The sequence below is a fragment of the Priapulus caudatus genome, unplaced genomic scaffold (genome assembly GCF_000485595.1).
Source record: "Priapulus caudatus unplaced genomic scaffold, Priapulus_caudatus-5.0.1 Scaffold2063, whole genome shotgun sequence".
Classification (NCBI taxonomy): Eukaryota; Metazoa; Priapulida; class Priapulimorpha; order Priapulimorphida; family Priapulidae; genus Priapulus; species Priapulus caudatus.
Genome location: NW_014579124.1, coordinates 22381 through 40963, shown reverse-complemented (window position 1 = coordinate 40963; position 18583 = coordinate 22381). Strand labels below are relative to the sequence as shown.

General features: G+C 42.5%; 3 protein-coding genes across 3 annotated transcripts; all 3 read right to left on the bottom strand.

Moving 5' to 3' along the window:
- Positions 1-353: 353 nt before the first annotated feature.
- On the bottom strand, positions 354-13660 carry LOC106818158 (RCC1 and BTB domain-containing protein 1-like). The gene is made up of 5 exons (XM_014822882.1): positions 13621-13660; positions 2310-2585; positions 1610-1746; positions 1141-1229; positions 354-384 (listed from the first exon to the last, which is right to left on the bottom strand). Exons 2-5 carry the CDS (start codon positions 2419-2421, stop codon positions 354-356), a joined length of 369 nt encoding a protein of 122 aa, XP_014678368.1. The 5' UTR covers positions 2422-2585; positions 13621-13660.
- Positions 2940-4116, bottom strand: LOC106818159. The gene is made up of 3 exons (XM_014822883.1): positions 3969-4116; positions 3269-3455; positions 2940-3234 (listed from the first exon to the last, which is right to left on the bottom strand). Exons 2-3 carry the CDS (start codon positions 3440-3442, stop codon positions 3037-3039), a joined length of 372 nt encoding a protein of 123 aa, XP_014678369.1. The 5' UTR covers positions 3443-3455; positions 3969-4116; the 3' UTR covers positions 2940-3036.
- LOC106818157 (RCC1 and BTB domain-containing protein 1-like) lies at positions 5186-15925 on the bottom strand. The gene is given in 15 exon segments (XM_014822881.1): positions 5186-5388; positions 5544-5651; positions 6130-6227; positions 6536-6589; positions 6922-6962; positions 6964-6993; positions 7333-7388; positions 8360-8533; positions 9893-10052; positions 10190-10297; positions 10727-10794; positions 11519-11609; positions 11994-12130; positions 12893-12977; positions 15821-15925. Coding segments are annotated over 15 exon segments (1518 nt in total).
- Between the last annotated feature and the right edge of the window lie 2658 nt (positions 15926-18583).

Genomic DNA, 18583 nt, shown 5'->3' with positions numbered 1-18583 from the left:
AGAGACTCATCAAGTTATACAATAGGCGGAGTTTAAGAGCAACACTTCGTTGACATTACGCACACGAAATCATCGCGCTACGAGCATGTGGCATGCGTGCACTCAATCGAGTTTTGATGCTTGCGACATTAAGTCTATGTAGGAAATCATTTGACCGATCAATGATTATAACTTACCAGACCCCATGTATACTCATACGGCCACTGTGTAATCATCGCATTCGACAGCAGGAGAATCAATGCCCTTGGGGTTAGGCAAGTGTTTTGTCTGCAGCAAGACAACAGCTGAGGGCAGATAGTAATATTTAGACCTCAATTATTGTGAAGAGTACATCAAAGGATGATGTGTTGGCCTCATGCTATACTGCACCAGACGCCGCGCAGCCTACATGAACAGCATCATTAGCATGATACCATCATCATTATCATCATATCAGTATGATATCATCATTATCATCATCATCATCATCACATCAACTTTTGTCATTAATCAATCAGCAGCAGCAGCTTACATACATGAAATCAACATCAGTATCATTACACCATCTTCATCATGCATCATCAACATCAATCTTCATATCATCATTGTACGTATTAGTATGTGAGTTCGTTAACGTCCTCATATGCTGCGCCAAGTATCTTGCATAAATTGCACATAATTGCAGTCTGACGCAGCAGACAATCCTCGCTGCCCCCCTCCCGTCTCCACAGACGAAATCGTGCTAAACTGAGGCCACAATGTCAAAAAAAATAGTTTGTCTTGCCCTCACCCACCCTGGCTGAAAATTTTGGGTAGGTATATAGGTCGGCTTTTGCTTTCTTTTTTTTTGAGGGCGGGGTCGTTTCTTACAAGAGTTCAGATGGTGTCTCACACTGCTCGGTGTGCATTGTGTGGAGATACCTTTTATGTTGGAATGTTTCTTTTTGCTTGGTAAATCATATAATGTATTTGCCACAGATTTATATAATGTAGCAACTGATACAATTTGTTAAAAAGAAAAAAAAAAAGATCAATAACATTTCTTGAGTCAGGCCCCTTTTGGCGGGTCGATCGTGAGGGTAAACATTACATATTTTTTATTATGGCCCTGATGCCCATAACACTTCGTCTCTGTATTAATTACTATAGTATATACGTTACTTGCCTGGGGTGACTTTAAAAGGTGTTGGCTGGTTTGCAGTCGACCCTGATCCCACTTGGCCACAGTTGTTCTGTCCCCAGGCATACACCTATAGACGCAAAACACCATACTCACATATTGCGCAACAGTATATATACATGCACATACATGTCGTTATGTTATATATATGTACATATGCGGCTCTGTTATACTACCACTATGTACCGATGAATCTTTATTTCAGTACGATATTTTAGTTTTGTTGAAAATGTACTGTGATATATGTCGCAACAATTTGTGTGAAATTATATTCCCTGAACTATATGTCATTAAGTTATGTATCATACTTTTCCAGGTATGCACCTACAATATATAGCGACAGTAAACTGAATATTTGCAGTATAACAATTTCGAATATTTATGTTTTAAGTGTTGGAATGAACGGAATGAAATATATGAGTACATAGGTTGATATGTAAGTATAACTACCTCTCCTTCTTGAGTTAAAACCAGAGAGTGATGACTTCCACACGCAACTTGAGTAATGACTTTTCCAATGAGGTTTGTGTTCAGCAAGACTGGCACCGTTCCTGGGGTTGTTGTAGCATTTCCCAGCTGGCAGTAACCTATGCGAACAGAAAACAACTACATTAAATAACACATACACGCATACTACAGAGACGAGAACGGCCCCAGACGAAATCCGCGGGATATATTTCTACCTACTGGTGGAATAGCGCAAAGCGCTATATTGCGAGCATCGCAGGTGCTAAGCACTATTTTTTTAATTAGATGCTTGCAGACACATTCTGAGGCACAGCAATTTTGAAAACTAGCTTGTTCATGAACGCCGCCATTGCGCACGCATTGCAGCGCAGTGCGCGAATAAATAGTACATTTGTCGGTCGCAGGATGGCGAGCTCAGATGGTAAAAAAGCATCACTAGCCGTGGGACATTTTCCCACTGTCCGCAACAGTTATAGTTACGCTTACAGTTTTCTCAACAGATTTGAACGATTTCGAAAATTGATAATTTCCGAAAGTGAAAAACGCAGATCCGCGAGAGATTCTCATCTCGGCTACTACATTTTCTCAAGTAAAACTAGGGATACAAGACACTGACAGCAATATTGTGAATAAAATAAAATAAAATAAATAAATCAGTTTCATGGCTAATCAACAAATGTACGATTAACTTCAGACGTTCTGTGGATCAACTGTCTGTGAGACAGAAAAACTCTCCTGGGTGTGGTTCTGATAACACTCCGATGGGATGTACAGACAACAAGAGGATCTCCCATACACAGCGCTGATGTAGGAAGCTTACTATTGTCACCCCAGCTGAACAGCTCTCCTCGCTCAGTGATGGCGAGGACGTGAGGGCCGCTACCGTAAGCGATGTCGATCACCTTCTGCTGACACAGCACGTCTATCTTCTTCGGTTCGAGGCCTCCAGTGCTGTCTCCTGCGTGCGTGTAACATAAGCCAAAACATATAGCGAGACGTAAGCATAATCACAGGTTAGATATCACAATTTAGATATCCTAGGTCTGGCAATTACCAAGGAAGCACAACATTTTAGGTACACTTTATATTTTCTGCATTTTATAAGAAAATCGGTGATTGTAGTAGTCAGCGTTGCAGGTATATCAAGAATTAAACATTACCCAGCATGCCGGCAATACAGCTGGCATGCCCCCATACCACGCACGCACGCCAATCCGCTATCAGCAGCAGATCGGATTCAAATCTCCCTGCGAGCCACAGCTCGAGGAACAATTCGAAATTGCAAATGCACTCGGCGCAGAGCAGGTTGATCTTCCTGACAGCGTGCGGCGATGGCATCGTCTGCTGCTCCTCGACAATCGCCATCTTGATGTCGAGCATCTCGCCGTACGCCTCAGCGATTACGTACGTCAGCTGCCGGCAGACGAGCAGGTAGTGGTGCAGGGGTGGAGCTCGCCGAACACTCCCCGCGGCGTGTCGACGCGCCGCTTGTGCATCTTCGACTTGCGCTCAAAGTCCGACTCGAAGAACTTGAGCAGCTTGTAGAGCAGGCTGGAGTAGCACGCGAGCTCGGCGTAGTCCGACGCATGGTCGTAGACCGAGTAGAATTCAAGCGCGTCCGCGAGCGAGGGGTCAGCCAACTGGAATGCTCTGGGCAGACCGTAAAGATGGCATGAGTGCCGCTTCAGTGATTCTGGCCCCAGTGACCAGTGACCACTGGGTGCTGGTGGCCATATCCATGAAGGAGCGACTCATATTATACTTGGATCCACTGGAGAGCACAGATGCCTCGTCTTCTCCCCGAGCATTCTCCATGACAATAGCTTTCCTGAAAGAGAAAACGAAGATAGATGTGGTGGAATGGACACTGACATGCCCACCACACTAACTCCAGGAGGATTCTTCTAGTTGCGGGGCATTTGTGTGCCACTATGCTGCGCAACTTCTAAAAAACAGATCACTGACGGCAGACAGAGATGTGATGCAGCTCAGAAAAAGAATTTTTGAAGAAGTAAAGGGCCACTGTAAAATTATGGCTACAACTGAAGAAAAAGAAATATGCGCACGATGCAATGGTCGGCATCTGAAGGATATTCTGCCACAAGTGTGAACAATGGCTTCACTGTAAATGCATTGGTATTTCTAAAGAAGATGCTCAATGTCTACCTGCTTTTTACTGTCCAATTGTGTTATAATAATAATAATAATAATAATTAAACCTGAAATGAAAGCAAATAAAGGACGGAAAAGGAGATTGTTATGAAGTTTTGCTTAGTGGTGATGAAGTTAATGGCATCATAAGTCATCACACTGGAGTCATCGATGCTTCGTGTTTATTTACCTTTATTTTTATTTTATTGAGAAGTGCCTGTGCCTGTGCCTAGTGCTAACACTAAGCCTATCTTGATGGAGCCTGTTCGATGCACTCTGAGCGTGATCATTGCTTTCGGCATGTGCCATCTTCTAAGGATCCTTTTAAGTTTAGCTTCTTTTTTTCTGTCATTCCATATTGGAATTCTCTCCCTTCTTATTTGGCAAATTGCAAATTTGCAGCTTTTTCCACTACGATCCGCAGTGTTGATCTATGGATTTGATCAACTTATCTCTCCGTCTTCGTTATAGTCCCTAGGAATTTTGAAGACGACTATTTATGAGGTTATGAGGTTAACTATACACTTCATCTCATCAGGCCACTGATATAATCACTATTGCTCTATCAAACAATCATCTTCAACCAACTGCTACGTACAAAAATAAGACAAACAAAATACATCCAGCATGGAAAGCTTGCCATTTTATAATAAGTGAGATCAAAAGAAAGATAAATACAACTCAACTAATAATTACTCATCTTTATACCATCTTATCTTATATGATCTTACTCGTGATCAGATGATAAAGTTTTACAAATGTTCAATGCATTAGATCAAAAATACAATAGTGGAATCAACTGCTCACAAATAGAAAATACAAACTATACACAGTCTGTAGCTGTAGATCGACATCATAATACATTAGCAGTGAGAGATATGTTTTAGAATCATGTTATCATTTATGTCAAACTTATAATTTTAACGCATGTGTACATTCACGCAAGCGTTTAGCATACCCACAACTAAATTATTCACATACCATCGTACCTACTAACAACGTTATTTGCCTGACAATCATTTCTATTAACTACCAATGCCATTCGAACAGGCGCATCAAACAACAACTGCCCTTCAAAAGAACAATAATAACCTGTCCCTACATGCAGCATCTGCTACTCCTCCCAGCGTAGGAGCACAGGGATGCAAGTTACAGATATATCAAGTTGGATTCTGTTCCCAGAAGACTCCTGGTCCATTTTTTCTGTTTGCTTTTTTAATCCCATAATACACCGGTTATTTGTCAGCAATACAAGAAGGTATGACTGAACGCATGACATTCGTGTGATATTCAAACATTCGTACACGACTTCTGTAAGATACATTTACATTTATACATGATATTTGTATGATATTGGTACATTTGTGTATGACATTCACACATCAACAAATAATATATGGCTCACGTTCAGAGAGAGCACAGTGGACGGTGCTGCCACCTAGGCATCAGTATTTTGAAGGCTCCCTGCGTGGCGGCGCGCTGTATGAAGCGTTTTAGCGTTGCCTCGTCAAGTTCAGTGAACGCCTCTGATTGGGTGACGGCAGTCATGTGATTGAGTGCGAATCGCAGGCAAAACTCCTCGAGTTCCTGTAACTCACGAAAAACAGAAGAGCATTTAAATAAAGCAGACAGATAGAGCAGTGGTAGTAGTTCAGCGTTAGCAGATCTAGGTAGTAGTCTTTGCTGGAAGATGAGGAACAGGGTGCAGAATAGGCAAACAGTCACTATTGCCATTTAGTACCTTTGCTTCACATATGCGGGCAGGCAGCGTACAGCATGGCAGCATTCTCCACGGTGATTCCTTGCTTGATGGTTCGCTCACACAAAGCTTTCAACTGTCTCTCCAAGTACGAGTTAGCTAAGTCCAGCAAACCTGCAATAGTACATAATTTATAATGTAATAACCAAAACCACCAAAATAAATCACAACCAAAACTAAAATTATATCGAAATGAGATGTTCAGTGACCAAAAAATATCTTTTACATTTGCATAAAAAATGGGTTTTACCTAAAGATTCACATAAAAATTCTTGGCTACTTGATCGAAAGACTGTTCTCTCTCATATCCTATTGCTAAACAAAGTCACGCAAATTACCAACACAGATTGGACCCAATATAGATATAAAATTGCAGCAAGTCAACAAACCAGGACAATAAACAAGAGCTGCAGAGCCACTGGGCTCATCTGAGGTATGTTGCTACGGTTATAAACTCACAATTTTACCAACACAGATTGGAAACCAATAATTATAGATGTAAAATTGCAGCAAGTCAACAAGCAGGACAATAAATAAAAGTAACAATGATGTGCGGGTATGTAAAACTATATTACTTCACAAAATGTAATACCTATAGCATGCTCCGGTGACAGGTTTATCCTGTCTGTGTACAAGAACTGCAGGAAGGCCCTGTACACTGGATATGTGAACTGTGATATCTCAATTACGCTGAAATATGGCAACCAATCAACAATTTTGTGGGAGAAACGGAAGAGTGAACATCAGTGATGTGTATCTGTGGGTGATACATGCAATTTACGGTGGAATGAAGACGATTGAACGAGGTGCAAGTATATCCAACAGCAAGCAGAGAAAGAGGTGGAAGATGGTTGATACATCGAGAAACGTTTGTTCTATAATACATGCAACAAGTCAAGAGTCGAAGCAAAAATGTTTCTTTCTTATTATCACAAATAGTACATTATTATTAACAATAGCTCCTCATTTTTGCTCGATGTGAAATAGGTGGTACTCACTCTTTTCCATCCTGCTCCCAGTGAGATTGAAACATAGATCGAAAATGTTCACACCTAAAAGAGGATATTATTAAGTGGTATTAGCTTCACACTTGTGGATCATAATTACTCTCATGTATGAGGCAGATACGACCACCATTGTGTGGTCGAGATAGCATTAATCAGGCCGACGTTAGTGTAATTTTGATAAATTAAACCATTAATCAGATTGATGTTAAGGCAACTTTACGTAATTACAACATTAACCAGGTAAATGTGAGGTAAACCGGTCACTGGTCACCGGAAAACAATCAATGAGATCAAATAAATCAATAATTAATGTAATCAACTGTGAGTAAGATCTAGGGTCAAGTGAATAAGAGACGAATTCGACGTGATACACACACCTAATCTTCAGTACGACCTTGTGAACATGAATGATTTTCCCCTTCCAATTGAATCTTCACATCACTGGTCGCCTGTGAACAAACACACAGATGAAATACACCGCATTGTCGGAATGCTTACAGAAAGTATGGCAGAATATGATGGAATTCTGATACACGCGTTTCATAAAGAAAAGTATCTGAATACGAATTTCTACATATAATCAGAAATACTATGATTTACTATACATGTCATGGTAAACGGGAAAAATGAATTAGGCACCGAAACACTAAACTTTGCTAATAATTAATTTACCCTTGTGCTATACAAGATAAGTGAAGCAATTAGGCCAATTTAAGTTGATAATTGTCGTTTAAGTAAGTCTGCATTATGAACGTTTATCACGTATATATAACTAATACAACACTGACCGGGTCATCAAACGACATGGCCACCGACTGAGCGACTGACATGTGATCTGTGTGCTCTGCCAAAAAAAACAACGCATATTACATTAGTCAGGTAACATATGATGCAAACAGCTACACTCGGAGGTTTCGTAAGAAACCTGCATACACGAATTTAACCGCGATGTCCGCCATGCATTTTGTAGCCAGGTCAGGCTGCAAGACTGAAGATGTGGCTGTGAGACTAAAGAGTCTGCAGCTAGTTAACAGAAAGAACTTTAGTCCTAATCTCATCTTTCCTGACACTTCTACTCATAGGCATAATACTGTCAAGACAATAATTAATAAAACCTCTAGAGCTACACTAAGATCTAATATAAATGCAGGTTCACGCACAGCCATTGAATTATGTACGTTCCTTTCACAGACAAAAATCAATAATCATGACACTTTGTTTGAGATCAAGACATCTAGAAATCTTCCCTACCGTGAACCAACACTAAAACATTCGAAAACTACAAGTGAACAAACCTTATTATATTCCTTATTCTAACCTTACTTTTCTCTACGAGGCCTTACGAATAACGGGAGTTAATCACGTATGCATGCACAACAACAAGTGATGCTCTGTTATTTACAGTAACATTCATGAACACGACACATAATTAGGCGTATACGACTCCCACAAATTTAATTCAACCTTAGGTACACCTGTAGGTTCAATGTCTGTTTATAGAGAACACTTTTTTTGTATTCGCCTTCAGTAACCCTACACACACACACACATACACACTCACTCACTCACTGCTCACCACATAACAGATAACACATAACCTATCATCAGGAGTAAGTACACTAACAATGTTGAAATGAGAACGTGTATGTAATGTACAGCCTATACATATATCAGAATGAGGTTACTCCCTCTCCCCCACCACCAGCACCAATATAACATTCATGCACGCGCTGTTACAAACTGCATGCGGCGCCCCCTTCGTACAACTCAGGATACCACTGCCACATGGCCGTGGAGTTTGGCGCTGTTGCTCACCTATCTTCAGAGCCCTGAACGTGACGGCAGGCACGGCGTAGCACGCAAACACGTCGTCCAGGCATGAGAAGAACGTCTCTGTTGGCTCGGTGATCGACTGCCCGCGACACTGGCCCCACATGTACACCATGCCGGAGTGCGTGATCGCTGCCGAAATGTGCGTGTAGTGCGACGGCGACCGCAATGTCCACGAACCTGCGAATCACGATGCACAGGGGTCACCACCAGGGGGCATTGCAGAAGTACACCAGTGGTCAGCACCGGGAGCAGTCATGGGAGTAGGGCAGGGGTCACCACCAGGGGGACATCATGGAAGCATGGTGGGTGTCGCCACGAAGGGGACAATCATGGAAGCATGGTGGGTGTCACCACCAGGGGGACATCATGGAAGCATGGTGGGTGTCGCCACCAGGGGGACGTCATGGAAGCATGGTGGGTGTCGCCACCAGGGGGGTCGTAGAAGTATAGCAGAGGGCACCACTAGGTGTTGTGGAAGCACCGTTGGGGTCACCACCAGGTGGCAATGTGAAAAGATGATAGGGTTACCACCACAGGGTGTTGTGGAAGTAAGTTAGGGTCACCTCTAGTGTGCATTGTAGAAGAATAACAGAAGACAACTCCAGGGGGTGTGGTGCAGTAAGGCAAGGGTTACCACCCTGGGGCCCGTTGTCAGAAACAAAATTAGTCTTAACATTAGTCTTAACATTAACTTCCACTCGTAAACCGTTGACAGAAACATCGCAAAATTACGAGAATGAAAAATCCTCGAAATATCCCTCTCAACATTACGAGAGCCACAGAACCCTCTCGTAACTTTAAATATTAAAATGAAAATAACACATTTACACTACGAATTACAATTATAGTGATATTATATTTATAATAATAAGTAAATGTGTTTATTCTTTAAAAACACGTCAAAAACATTAATTATCTACCGATCATAAAACAAAACGAAACATTTACAAATGGCGTATGCCATTTTTTCTCTTGTTTTAAATGACTTTGCCACTTGGCACTATTCTCGCGTCTCGTGTTACAGTGTGAGAATTTGTCTTGTTGTGCAGAATAAATTCATGACCGCGTCATTTTTCATCAAATATTATTTATATGTGGTTAGCCATCATAATATGCATAAATTGCTGTGATATACAATAAATGTGTATGAATTTGAATTTTGTGATCGATTCTCATCCAATCAGCAGCCTTGTGATGAAGTTCCTGTTATCGTAAGTTTTCTAATAGCTGCGATGTGTTTCTGTCAACGCCCCCCTCAATGTAACATTAACATTAGTCGTAAGTGTTATCTTAGCATTAACTTTACAATGTTTCTGACAACGGCCCCCTGGATGTTAACAGAACAACGATAGGTTGCAGCATTATTCTCAGTTATAAATTTTTGCCACAGATCATTCATGAAAATATCGACAATAATTACTATGATGGGTAGTTAATTTGCATATACGAAAAACATGATTACATCGAAATCGGGATATTGTATCGTGAGATTTGTGCTTATTAGAAACGATTATTCTTGAATATACACCAACCTGCCCTTCTTACTACCGACAGACACTGGATTGGGGCTGGTTGCCTTGTTCCCTGTGCCCAACTGTCCATACGAATTCGCACCCCACGCATAGAGATCCCCTCCGTCTGTGAGCGCCATTGTATGGGCATATCCGCAAGTAACCTGTAAACAAATAGTTGACCTGTAAAAGCATCTGCTCCTGTACGAGTTCCCATCAGCAAGGCCAAGACTAAAAGAAAAACAATTCTCACGTTTATACTAATGCACGATTGTTGGGTTAGGGGGGTTTGGAGATCTACCTTTGACACCACAACATGAGCTAGTCCTCCCACTTGACATGGATTGTATTGGTTTGAGGTGTTACCTAGTCCCAACTGTCCATTGCCGTTGTAGCCCCAGCCAAACACCTGCAAGCACACCACCTATGCATTACCATCGTCGATTCCCAGATATGTTATCCACAAAGAAACACTATAATTAAAAACCGGAGACGCAGTACTGCTAAACACCTAGAACAGACTGAAGCACAACTATGCATACATAAAAAATAGAAAGAGACTCATCAAGTTATAAATAGGCGGAGTTTAAAGCAACATTCTGTTGACATTACGCACACGAACATCGCCTACGAGCATGTGCGTGCGTGCACCAATCGAGTTTTGATCTGCGAACATTTAAGCTATGTAGGAAATCATTTGACCGATGATGATTATAACTCACAGACCCCCATGTATATCATACGGCACTTGTATCATCGCATTCGACACAGAATCAATGCCTTGGGGTTAGGCAGTGTTTGCTGCACATAGACAACGCTGGGCAGATAGTATATTTACCTCACCATTGTCGAGTACACAAACGGATGATGTTTGGCCACATGCTATCTGCACCACACGCCGCGCACCTACATGGAAACAGCATCATTAGCCATGATACCATCATCATTATCATCATCATCATCACCATTATTATCAGCATGATACCGTCATTATCATCATCATCATTATTATTGTCATCATCATTATTATTGTCATCATCGTCATCATCAGCAGCAGCTTCATCATAATCAACATCAGTATCATTATCACCATCTTCATCATCATCTTCATTATCATCATTGTAGATATTATTATGGAGTTCGTTAACGTCCTCATATCTGCGCAATAATTGCACATAATTGCACTGAGCAGCAACAATCCTCGCTGCCCCCTCCCGCTCCACAGACGAATCGTGGCTAACTGAGGCCACAATTAAAAAAATCTTTGTTTGCCCTCACCCGACCTAGGCTGAAAATTTTGGGTAGGTAGGTCGGCTTTTCTTCTTTCTTTTTTTGAGGGCGGGGGTCTTTTTACAAATTCAGCGTGGTGTCTACATGCTCGGGTGTGCTTGTGTGGAGATACCTTTTATGTAGAACGTTTCCTTTGATTGGTACATAATGTATTGCATACAGATTTATATAATGTACAGTGATACAATTTGTTAAAAAAAGAAAAAAAAAGATCAATAAAATTGACTCGGCCCCTTTTTGGCGGGTCGGTCGGGTGAGGGCAAACAAACAATATTTTTATTATGGCCCTGATGCACAACACTTCTTCTCTGTATTAATTACTAGTATATACGTTACTTGCCTATCCCTGAGGTGACTTTAAAAGGTGTTGGCTGGTTTGGAGTCGACCCTGATCCCACTTGGCCACAGTTGTTCTGTCCCCACGCATACAGCTATAGATGCAAAACACCATACTCACATATTGCGCAACAGTATATATACATGCACATACATGTCGTTATGTTATATATATGTACATATGCGGCTCTTTTATACTACCACTATGTACCGAAGAATCTATATTTCAGTACGATATTTTAGTTTTGTTGAAAATGTACTGTGATATATGTCGCAACAATTTGTGTGAAATTATATTCCCTGAACTATATGTCATTAAGTTATGTATCATACTTTTCCAGGTATGCACCTACAATATATAGCGACAGTAAACTGAATATTTGCAGTATAACAATTTCTAATACAAATTTAAGTTTTAAGTGCTGGAATGAACGGAATGAAATATATGAGTACATAGGTTGGTATGTGAGTATAACTACCTCTCCTTCTTGAGTTAAAACCAGAGAGTGATAACTTCCACACGCAACTTGAGTAATGACTTTTCCAGTGAGGTTTTTGTTCAGCAAGACTGGCACCGTTCCTGGGGTTGTTGTAGCATTTCCCTGCTGGCAGTGACCTATGCGAACAGAAAACAACTACATTAAATAACACATATACGCATACTACAGAGACGAGAACGGCCCGAAGACCGAAATCCAGGATTATTTTCTACACTGGTGAAAGCGCAAAGCGCTATATTGCGAGCATCGCAGGTGCTAAGCACTTTTGTTTTGTTTTTTAATTAGATGCTTGCAGACACATTCTGAAGCACAGAAATTTTGAAAACTAGCTTGTTCATAAACGCCGTACGTGCGCTTAGCATTGCCGGCTCGATGTGCCGCTACGTGTTTTGATTGCGATGATCAGCGTACGCGTATGTCATGTCATGCGGGATGGCGAGCCTCAGATGGTAAAAAAGCATCACTAGCCGGGGGACATTTTCCACTGTCCGCGGGTGGCAGTACACCACCCCCTACAGTTTTTTTTCAACAGATTTGAACGATTTCCAAAATTGATAATTTTCGAAAAGTGAAAAAACTCGGGAAACCGCAGATCCGCGTAGATTCTCATCTTCCCGGTCTAACACATTTTCTTCCAAGTGAAAAACTAGGGAATCAATGACAACTGACAGCAATATGTGAATAAAATAAAAATAAAATGAAAAAATCAGTTTTCATGCTAATTCAACAAATATACATTAACCTCAGACGTTCTGTGATCAACTGAGTTCTGTGAGACAGAAAAACTCTCCTGGGTGGGTGTCTGAAATTCGCCTGCGATGGAATCTTACAACAACAAGAGGATCTCCCATACACAGCCGGCTGATGTAGGAAGCTACTATTAGTCACCACAGCTGAACAGCTCTCCTCGCTGCAGTGATGCGAGCGACCGCTAACCGTAAGCGAGTGTCGAGTCACCTTCTTCTGAAACACAGCACGTCTATCTTCTAACCGGTTCGAGCGCCTCCAGTTGCTTGTCTCCCTTACGTGCGTGTAACATACAGCCAAAACATATACTAGCGAATCGTAAGCATAATCACAACATTAGATATCACAATTTAGATATCCTATGTCCTGACAACCTACCAAGAGCACTAGGTACAACCAGGGCTTAGGTAGGGCCTACACTTATAAGTGGGTGTCTCTGCATTTTAAAAGAAAATGCGCTGATGTAAGTAGTCAGTGTTTGCAGGTAGTAAGGCCCTATATCAAGAATTAAACATTACCCTGGTTGGGGAGAGATGTATTTTTATTTATTTAATTAATTATCCACGCATTCATTCTTATTACAGTCATTTTTAAATTCAATATTTTAGAAATCACCGGGAAAAACGCACAAAAGTAGATGAGCACACCCTTACATTGTGGCCTCCTCTTCGCGCACTTATTCAGTTATATCTTGGTTATTATTATCCTAGGTCATGAAATCATCTGATATAATTAAAATATAAGCTTTACAAATTACTTTACACAAGATAAACTTTTAACAGCCTTAGTATGTTGGTTAGGGTTAGGGATAGCGTAAGGATGAAGCCGGAGTCACCTTAGATTAGAGTTAGTGGCCTACCTAGTCCAAGACATAGCTACCAGTTGGAGCCGAGTGCGTAACACATCGTCACTCGTCGTGATGCAGGATTGCCCGTTACCTTCGCTTCCTCAACACACAGCCTTCACAACTGGTTGCGCTGCAGCTAATTCTGGTTTTGAGGATCTAAATATTGTACCATACGAGAACAGCTCTCATTTCTTAGTGTTACCACCAGTTGAAGTCCAGTTTTTATTTTAGCACTAACAGGATGAGATTGATAATTTAATTTTCAGCTGAAATTTAACTTAGCAAACAGAGAGCGACAATGTCGAGGCGCGTAGTGCATCGCCATGCTAGGGGTCCGTGGGCATGCTCCCCCGTAATTTTTTTTAAGATGTGCAATTTGGTGCAATTCTAACTATTCTAACACATTATAGGAACTCTTGAATCACATTTCAATGTTGCTCAAAAGAACAAACGAACTATAATAGGAAATCAGGGCTGAAAATAGGGCACGTTTTTTTTATTAAATGTTCTAGACATAATGAATTTTTCGTTTTCCACCCGTGCGCTTGCATTGTTTTACTCAACATAGCACTATGTCTGAGACAGTTTGTATTGTATAATTAGTCATACTTATATTACCATATGTGTAATTACTTCAGACATAAACTATAACAGACTAAATTATGCTGATAAAACCATCAAGCGACGGTGGAAACAGAAAAATATCATTATGTCTACGACATTTACATAAAAAACCTTGCCCTATTTTCAGCCCCTGGATTTCCTATTATAGTTTGTTTGTTCCTTTTGACACGTGAAAAAATGATTTAAGCTGCCTTGCGTGCGACACAGATTTGAATAAAAAAACACAATGCGAATGTAACAATCATTGTGCATAGTCATGCCTCACACAACATGCACACAGCAACATGTAAAACCCGGCCCCCAGTGCAGGCATGGTCGTTAGTGACAGCTACCTCAATGATTTGCCCTTCTACTGCAGCCTGTGAACGAAGGATTTCTTTTCTGTTACGCGAAAAACAGATCCACTGTAATACTTCGCGTCAGCCTACTGTCTACACTCTACAGTCTACCAGAGCGTGCTGTTTGAGGATATATAATTTAAACTTGTTTACATTAGTTACCCTCCTCCCAATTTTTCTCAACGAATTTTAGACGTGTCACAAAATCAGCGACCCCTGGGACTGGTCAAATCCGCGGATTTCCGCGGATCGCGGAAGAATCTCATCCTGCACTAACGAGTGACGTCGTAAGAAGCAGTAAAGTTTACTTATATTTACGAATGGTGATATTAAATAACAAGGGCGCGGACATATTTACAATCGCGCCATCTCTGGGCAGAAGCGGAAAAGAATTTTTTTGCTATATTTTTGCACATCTATCTGGTCATACAGCTGCATTTTAATTAATGTTCATATTGTTTATTATGTATGTATTGCTTATTACCGTAATAAGAAACCCAAAGAATTGTGTTAGGTAATTTATTTCTCAGATACTTGACCATTTTCTCTATTATCTCATTTTCACCATGAATTCGATCCCCATTTCTTATATTTATTATCTGATATCTTGATTCTTTATCGAAGAATCTACGTACAGGTAATCTATTTATGTATTATAGCAATAAATATTATTTATTCGCTCCTGATATTATCATCTCACACAAGCTAACTTATGGGGATCAAAGGTAAAATACATTTCTTCTACACAGACTTACTCATTGCCAGAAGGTTCACCATTTATCATCGACAAGAAAAAGCAACAACACAAAATTTCAAGAGAAGACATGAGATCATCGAGTAAGTAAGCAAGCAATGTTTATTCTCTTGTTATAATAATAACATACTACCATCGCAGATAAGGTCTATGTCCCCCTGACCTCTGTTTGACCTCGCTCGTTTAGCTATTTCTGACTAATATATATTATAATAATATATAAATATATAATATATATAATGGTTAGGATTAGGTTAGGGTTAGGATTAGGGTTAGTGTTTGTATGGGTAGTCAGAAATAGCTAAACGAACCAGGTCAAAACAGAGTAAAGGGACATAGACCCTACGAGCACATCCATCGGCACAGCCTATACTTAAACATGCATGCCGCCCGACTCGGAAATTTATACACCAGGGAGCACCATCGCGCGCGGTACACGAAGCTTAGGACCGCCAATTAAAAAATACACGATGTCAACAACCAAGAAAACAACAACCTCCGAAAGCCGCGGCTCTTCGGAGAGGCACGCGATCTCTGTACAAAAAAACTCAGGCTGCACGTGACTCCGCAATGTATCTTGCGAGCGCCTCTCCTCCTGCATCACCGACTCTCTCTTCTTTCCCCTCATAACTCCTCCTCCCTCCTTCTTTCTTCCCCTCCCACTCCTGACTACTCATCCTCCTTCCCCTTGACCAAATTTGATCATCCTCTCATCCAATGGACTATTCCTTCTAACGTCCTTTTCCACCTCCTCCTCCTCTTCCTCCAATGACCTTTCCTCCTACTCAACTCTGCCCTCCTCTTTCTCCAATGACCTTACCTCCGTACCATCCTCTCTCCTACGTACCCCCTCTTCATCCAATGACCATTCCCTCCATACTGCATGCCTCCTCTCTTCATTCCAATGACCTTCCCTCCTCCTCTGGAACCTCCCTTCAGTCCAATGACCATTCCCTCATACTCATCCTTCTCCTCTACCCCCTCTTCATTCCAGATGCCACTGTCCCTGCTGGTACTGCTATCCACTCGCTCCTCTTCATCCAATGGACCATTCCCTCTTCTCCTCTACGCTCCTCTCATCCAATGGACCGCTTGCCCTCATACTTCATGCCTTCTTCCTGCTACCCCCTCTTCATCCTAATGACTGTCCTCTATATCATCTCCTCCCTATCTCTCCTCTTCATACAATGGCGGATCCTTTCTACCTCTCATTCCAATACCTTCCGCTCATTACTCCATCCTCCTCCTCTACCTCTCTCTCCTCATGTGGCCTTCTTTCTAATCAATCTTCCTCCAATCTTAGTCTCTCTCGTTGCGCAATGCCTTCCTACTACTCACCAACTCCTCCTCCCTCCTTCCTGCTCATCATCCTCCTCCTCCTCCTCCTGCTCTTTCCTCCCCCCTCCTCCTTGGCTCTCCCCCGCCGGGGACTGGCCGCACCCCGTCCCAGTACGAACAACTGAAATATAAACACGCTCAAGCACGGGCATATGTGCAACCAAGCGTTAAATTGGTCCGGTGTCGCCTTACGAATATAGCGCCGGCTAGTTAAATACAAAACTAAACGTTACGTGCGCTCAGCCGCGGGCTGCTAAAAACATCAGAACCCGTTCAGCAAATTGAAATCGAAATCTCCCCAAGACGCACGCGTGGAGAAATGACGCAAGGCTGCTTCAATCTCACAACGCTTACATGCCGCCCTCCTCGCGAGATCGACGCCACAAACCAATCGACAACAAAAATAATAAAATAACAGACAATCGTGCGTTAGACGTACGCTAGACGCCATGCGCCCGCGGGCAACGATGAGTCATCGTGCACGTCAATCAGTTCCTACTTGTCGTCATGGGCAACATGTCACACCACGTTCGCTAACCTGACTGACCGGCAAGACGCCCCCAACACAGAGGTCAACATATTTCACATAAAATTAATAAATTTGACCTTCGGAACGACAGGCCCGATGGCAAATGTTAAACAGTGAGAACGTTTAATCGTTGTCAACTTGCGCAGAGAAAATGGCGGAAAGCCAAGTTCGAATATGATCCTAAATTCGCAGAGGCACAAGAACACCGGCGCACATATATATATACAGAGCTCAATACAGCACAGCGATTTGCTGCCACCTATCTCTCGCGGCAACAAACAGTTTGTTCCTCGCCAGGGGGGCTGGGGTGGAGCGGAGAGCGTCAGAGCGGGGGGGAGGAGAGTACAGAAAGAATATTAGGCCTATAACTCCCCCTGAACAACCACAACAATCACAACCATTGGTAACATATAGAAGGGTAAGAGCGATTATAAATTACATAACATAACGCTAATTAAACTTTAACAACGATGACAATCCAATCGTCTACCCCTCGCTGTGCATCCGCCACCCTGGCCAGTAACAACGCGATAGCTTCACGAATAACCCACCCAGCCCCTCACGGGTGGTAAACGCAAACTTCAACCCACACTCGATCTCTCAGCCACATGTGAAATGTCGGGTGATCATCAGTGCCTGTTACACCGCCCTCCTTCTCAACACGCCATCAGGGGACATTGTCCCTGCCTGCTTCTGTTGCTGCCTGTTGCTGCTGCTGTTGCTGTTGCCTATTGCTGGCTGCTGTTGCTTGCTGTTGGTGCTGCTGCTGCTGTTGCTACTGTTGCTGTTGCTGCTGTTGCGCTGCTGTGCTGCTGCTACTGATGTTGCTGCTGCTGCTGTTGCCACCGGCTGCTCGCTTTGCTGCTGTTGTTGCCGCTGCTGCTGCTGTTGCTGCTGTTGCTGCTGCTGCTGCTGATGATGATGGAAACCACGCGTTCACCCGCCTCTCGCACCCCATGATTTCTTCTACAAAAATTACCAGCTCAACGACCAGCGATGTGCGTAGGAGTTCATAGCAATGCTCCACTCGCCTCTTTGACAGTTTGACCAGCCCCACCCCACTTAACCTATCCGACCTCACTTAAACCACCCCACCCCCTTGACCCACCCGGCAGCCCACCCTTCAGTTGATTCTGTGCTGCCAATCACAACGTCACAGACAGTATAAGAAACGATGGGAGACAAGTGTAGATAGGTGGGTGCAAACGCCATCGACGGACAACCCGCCCCACCCCGTCACGCACCGAGCGCGTACAAAAAAAACCCGCACGATACGACAACGTTGCGTAAGTCGGTGAAGCGCGAAACCATATTCACCCGTCGTCCCTCACTCTGCACACTACGCTGATTTCACGGCCGCGCACGAGCACGCGTGCCGTGATCGACCGATCG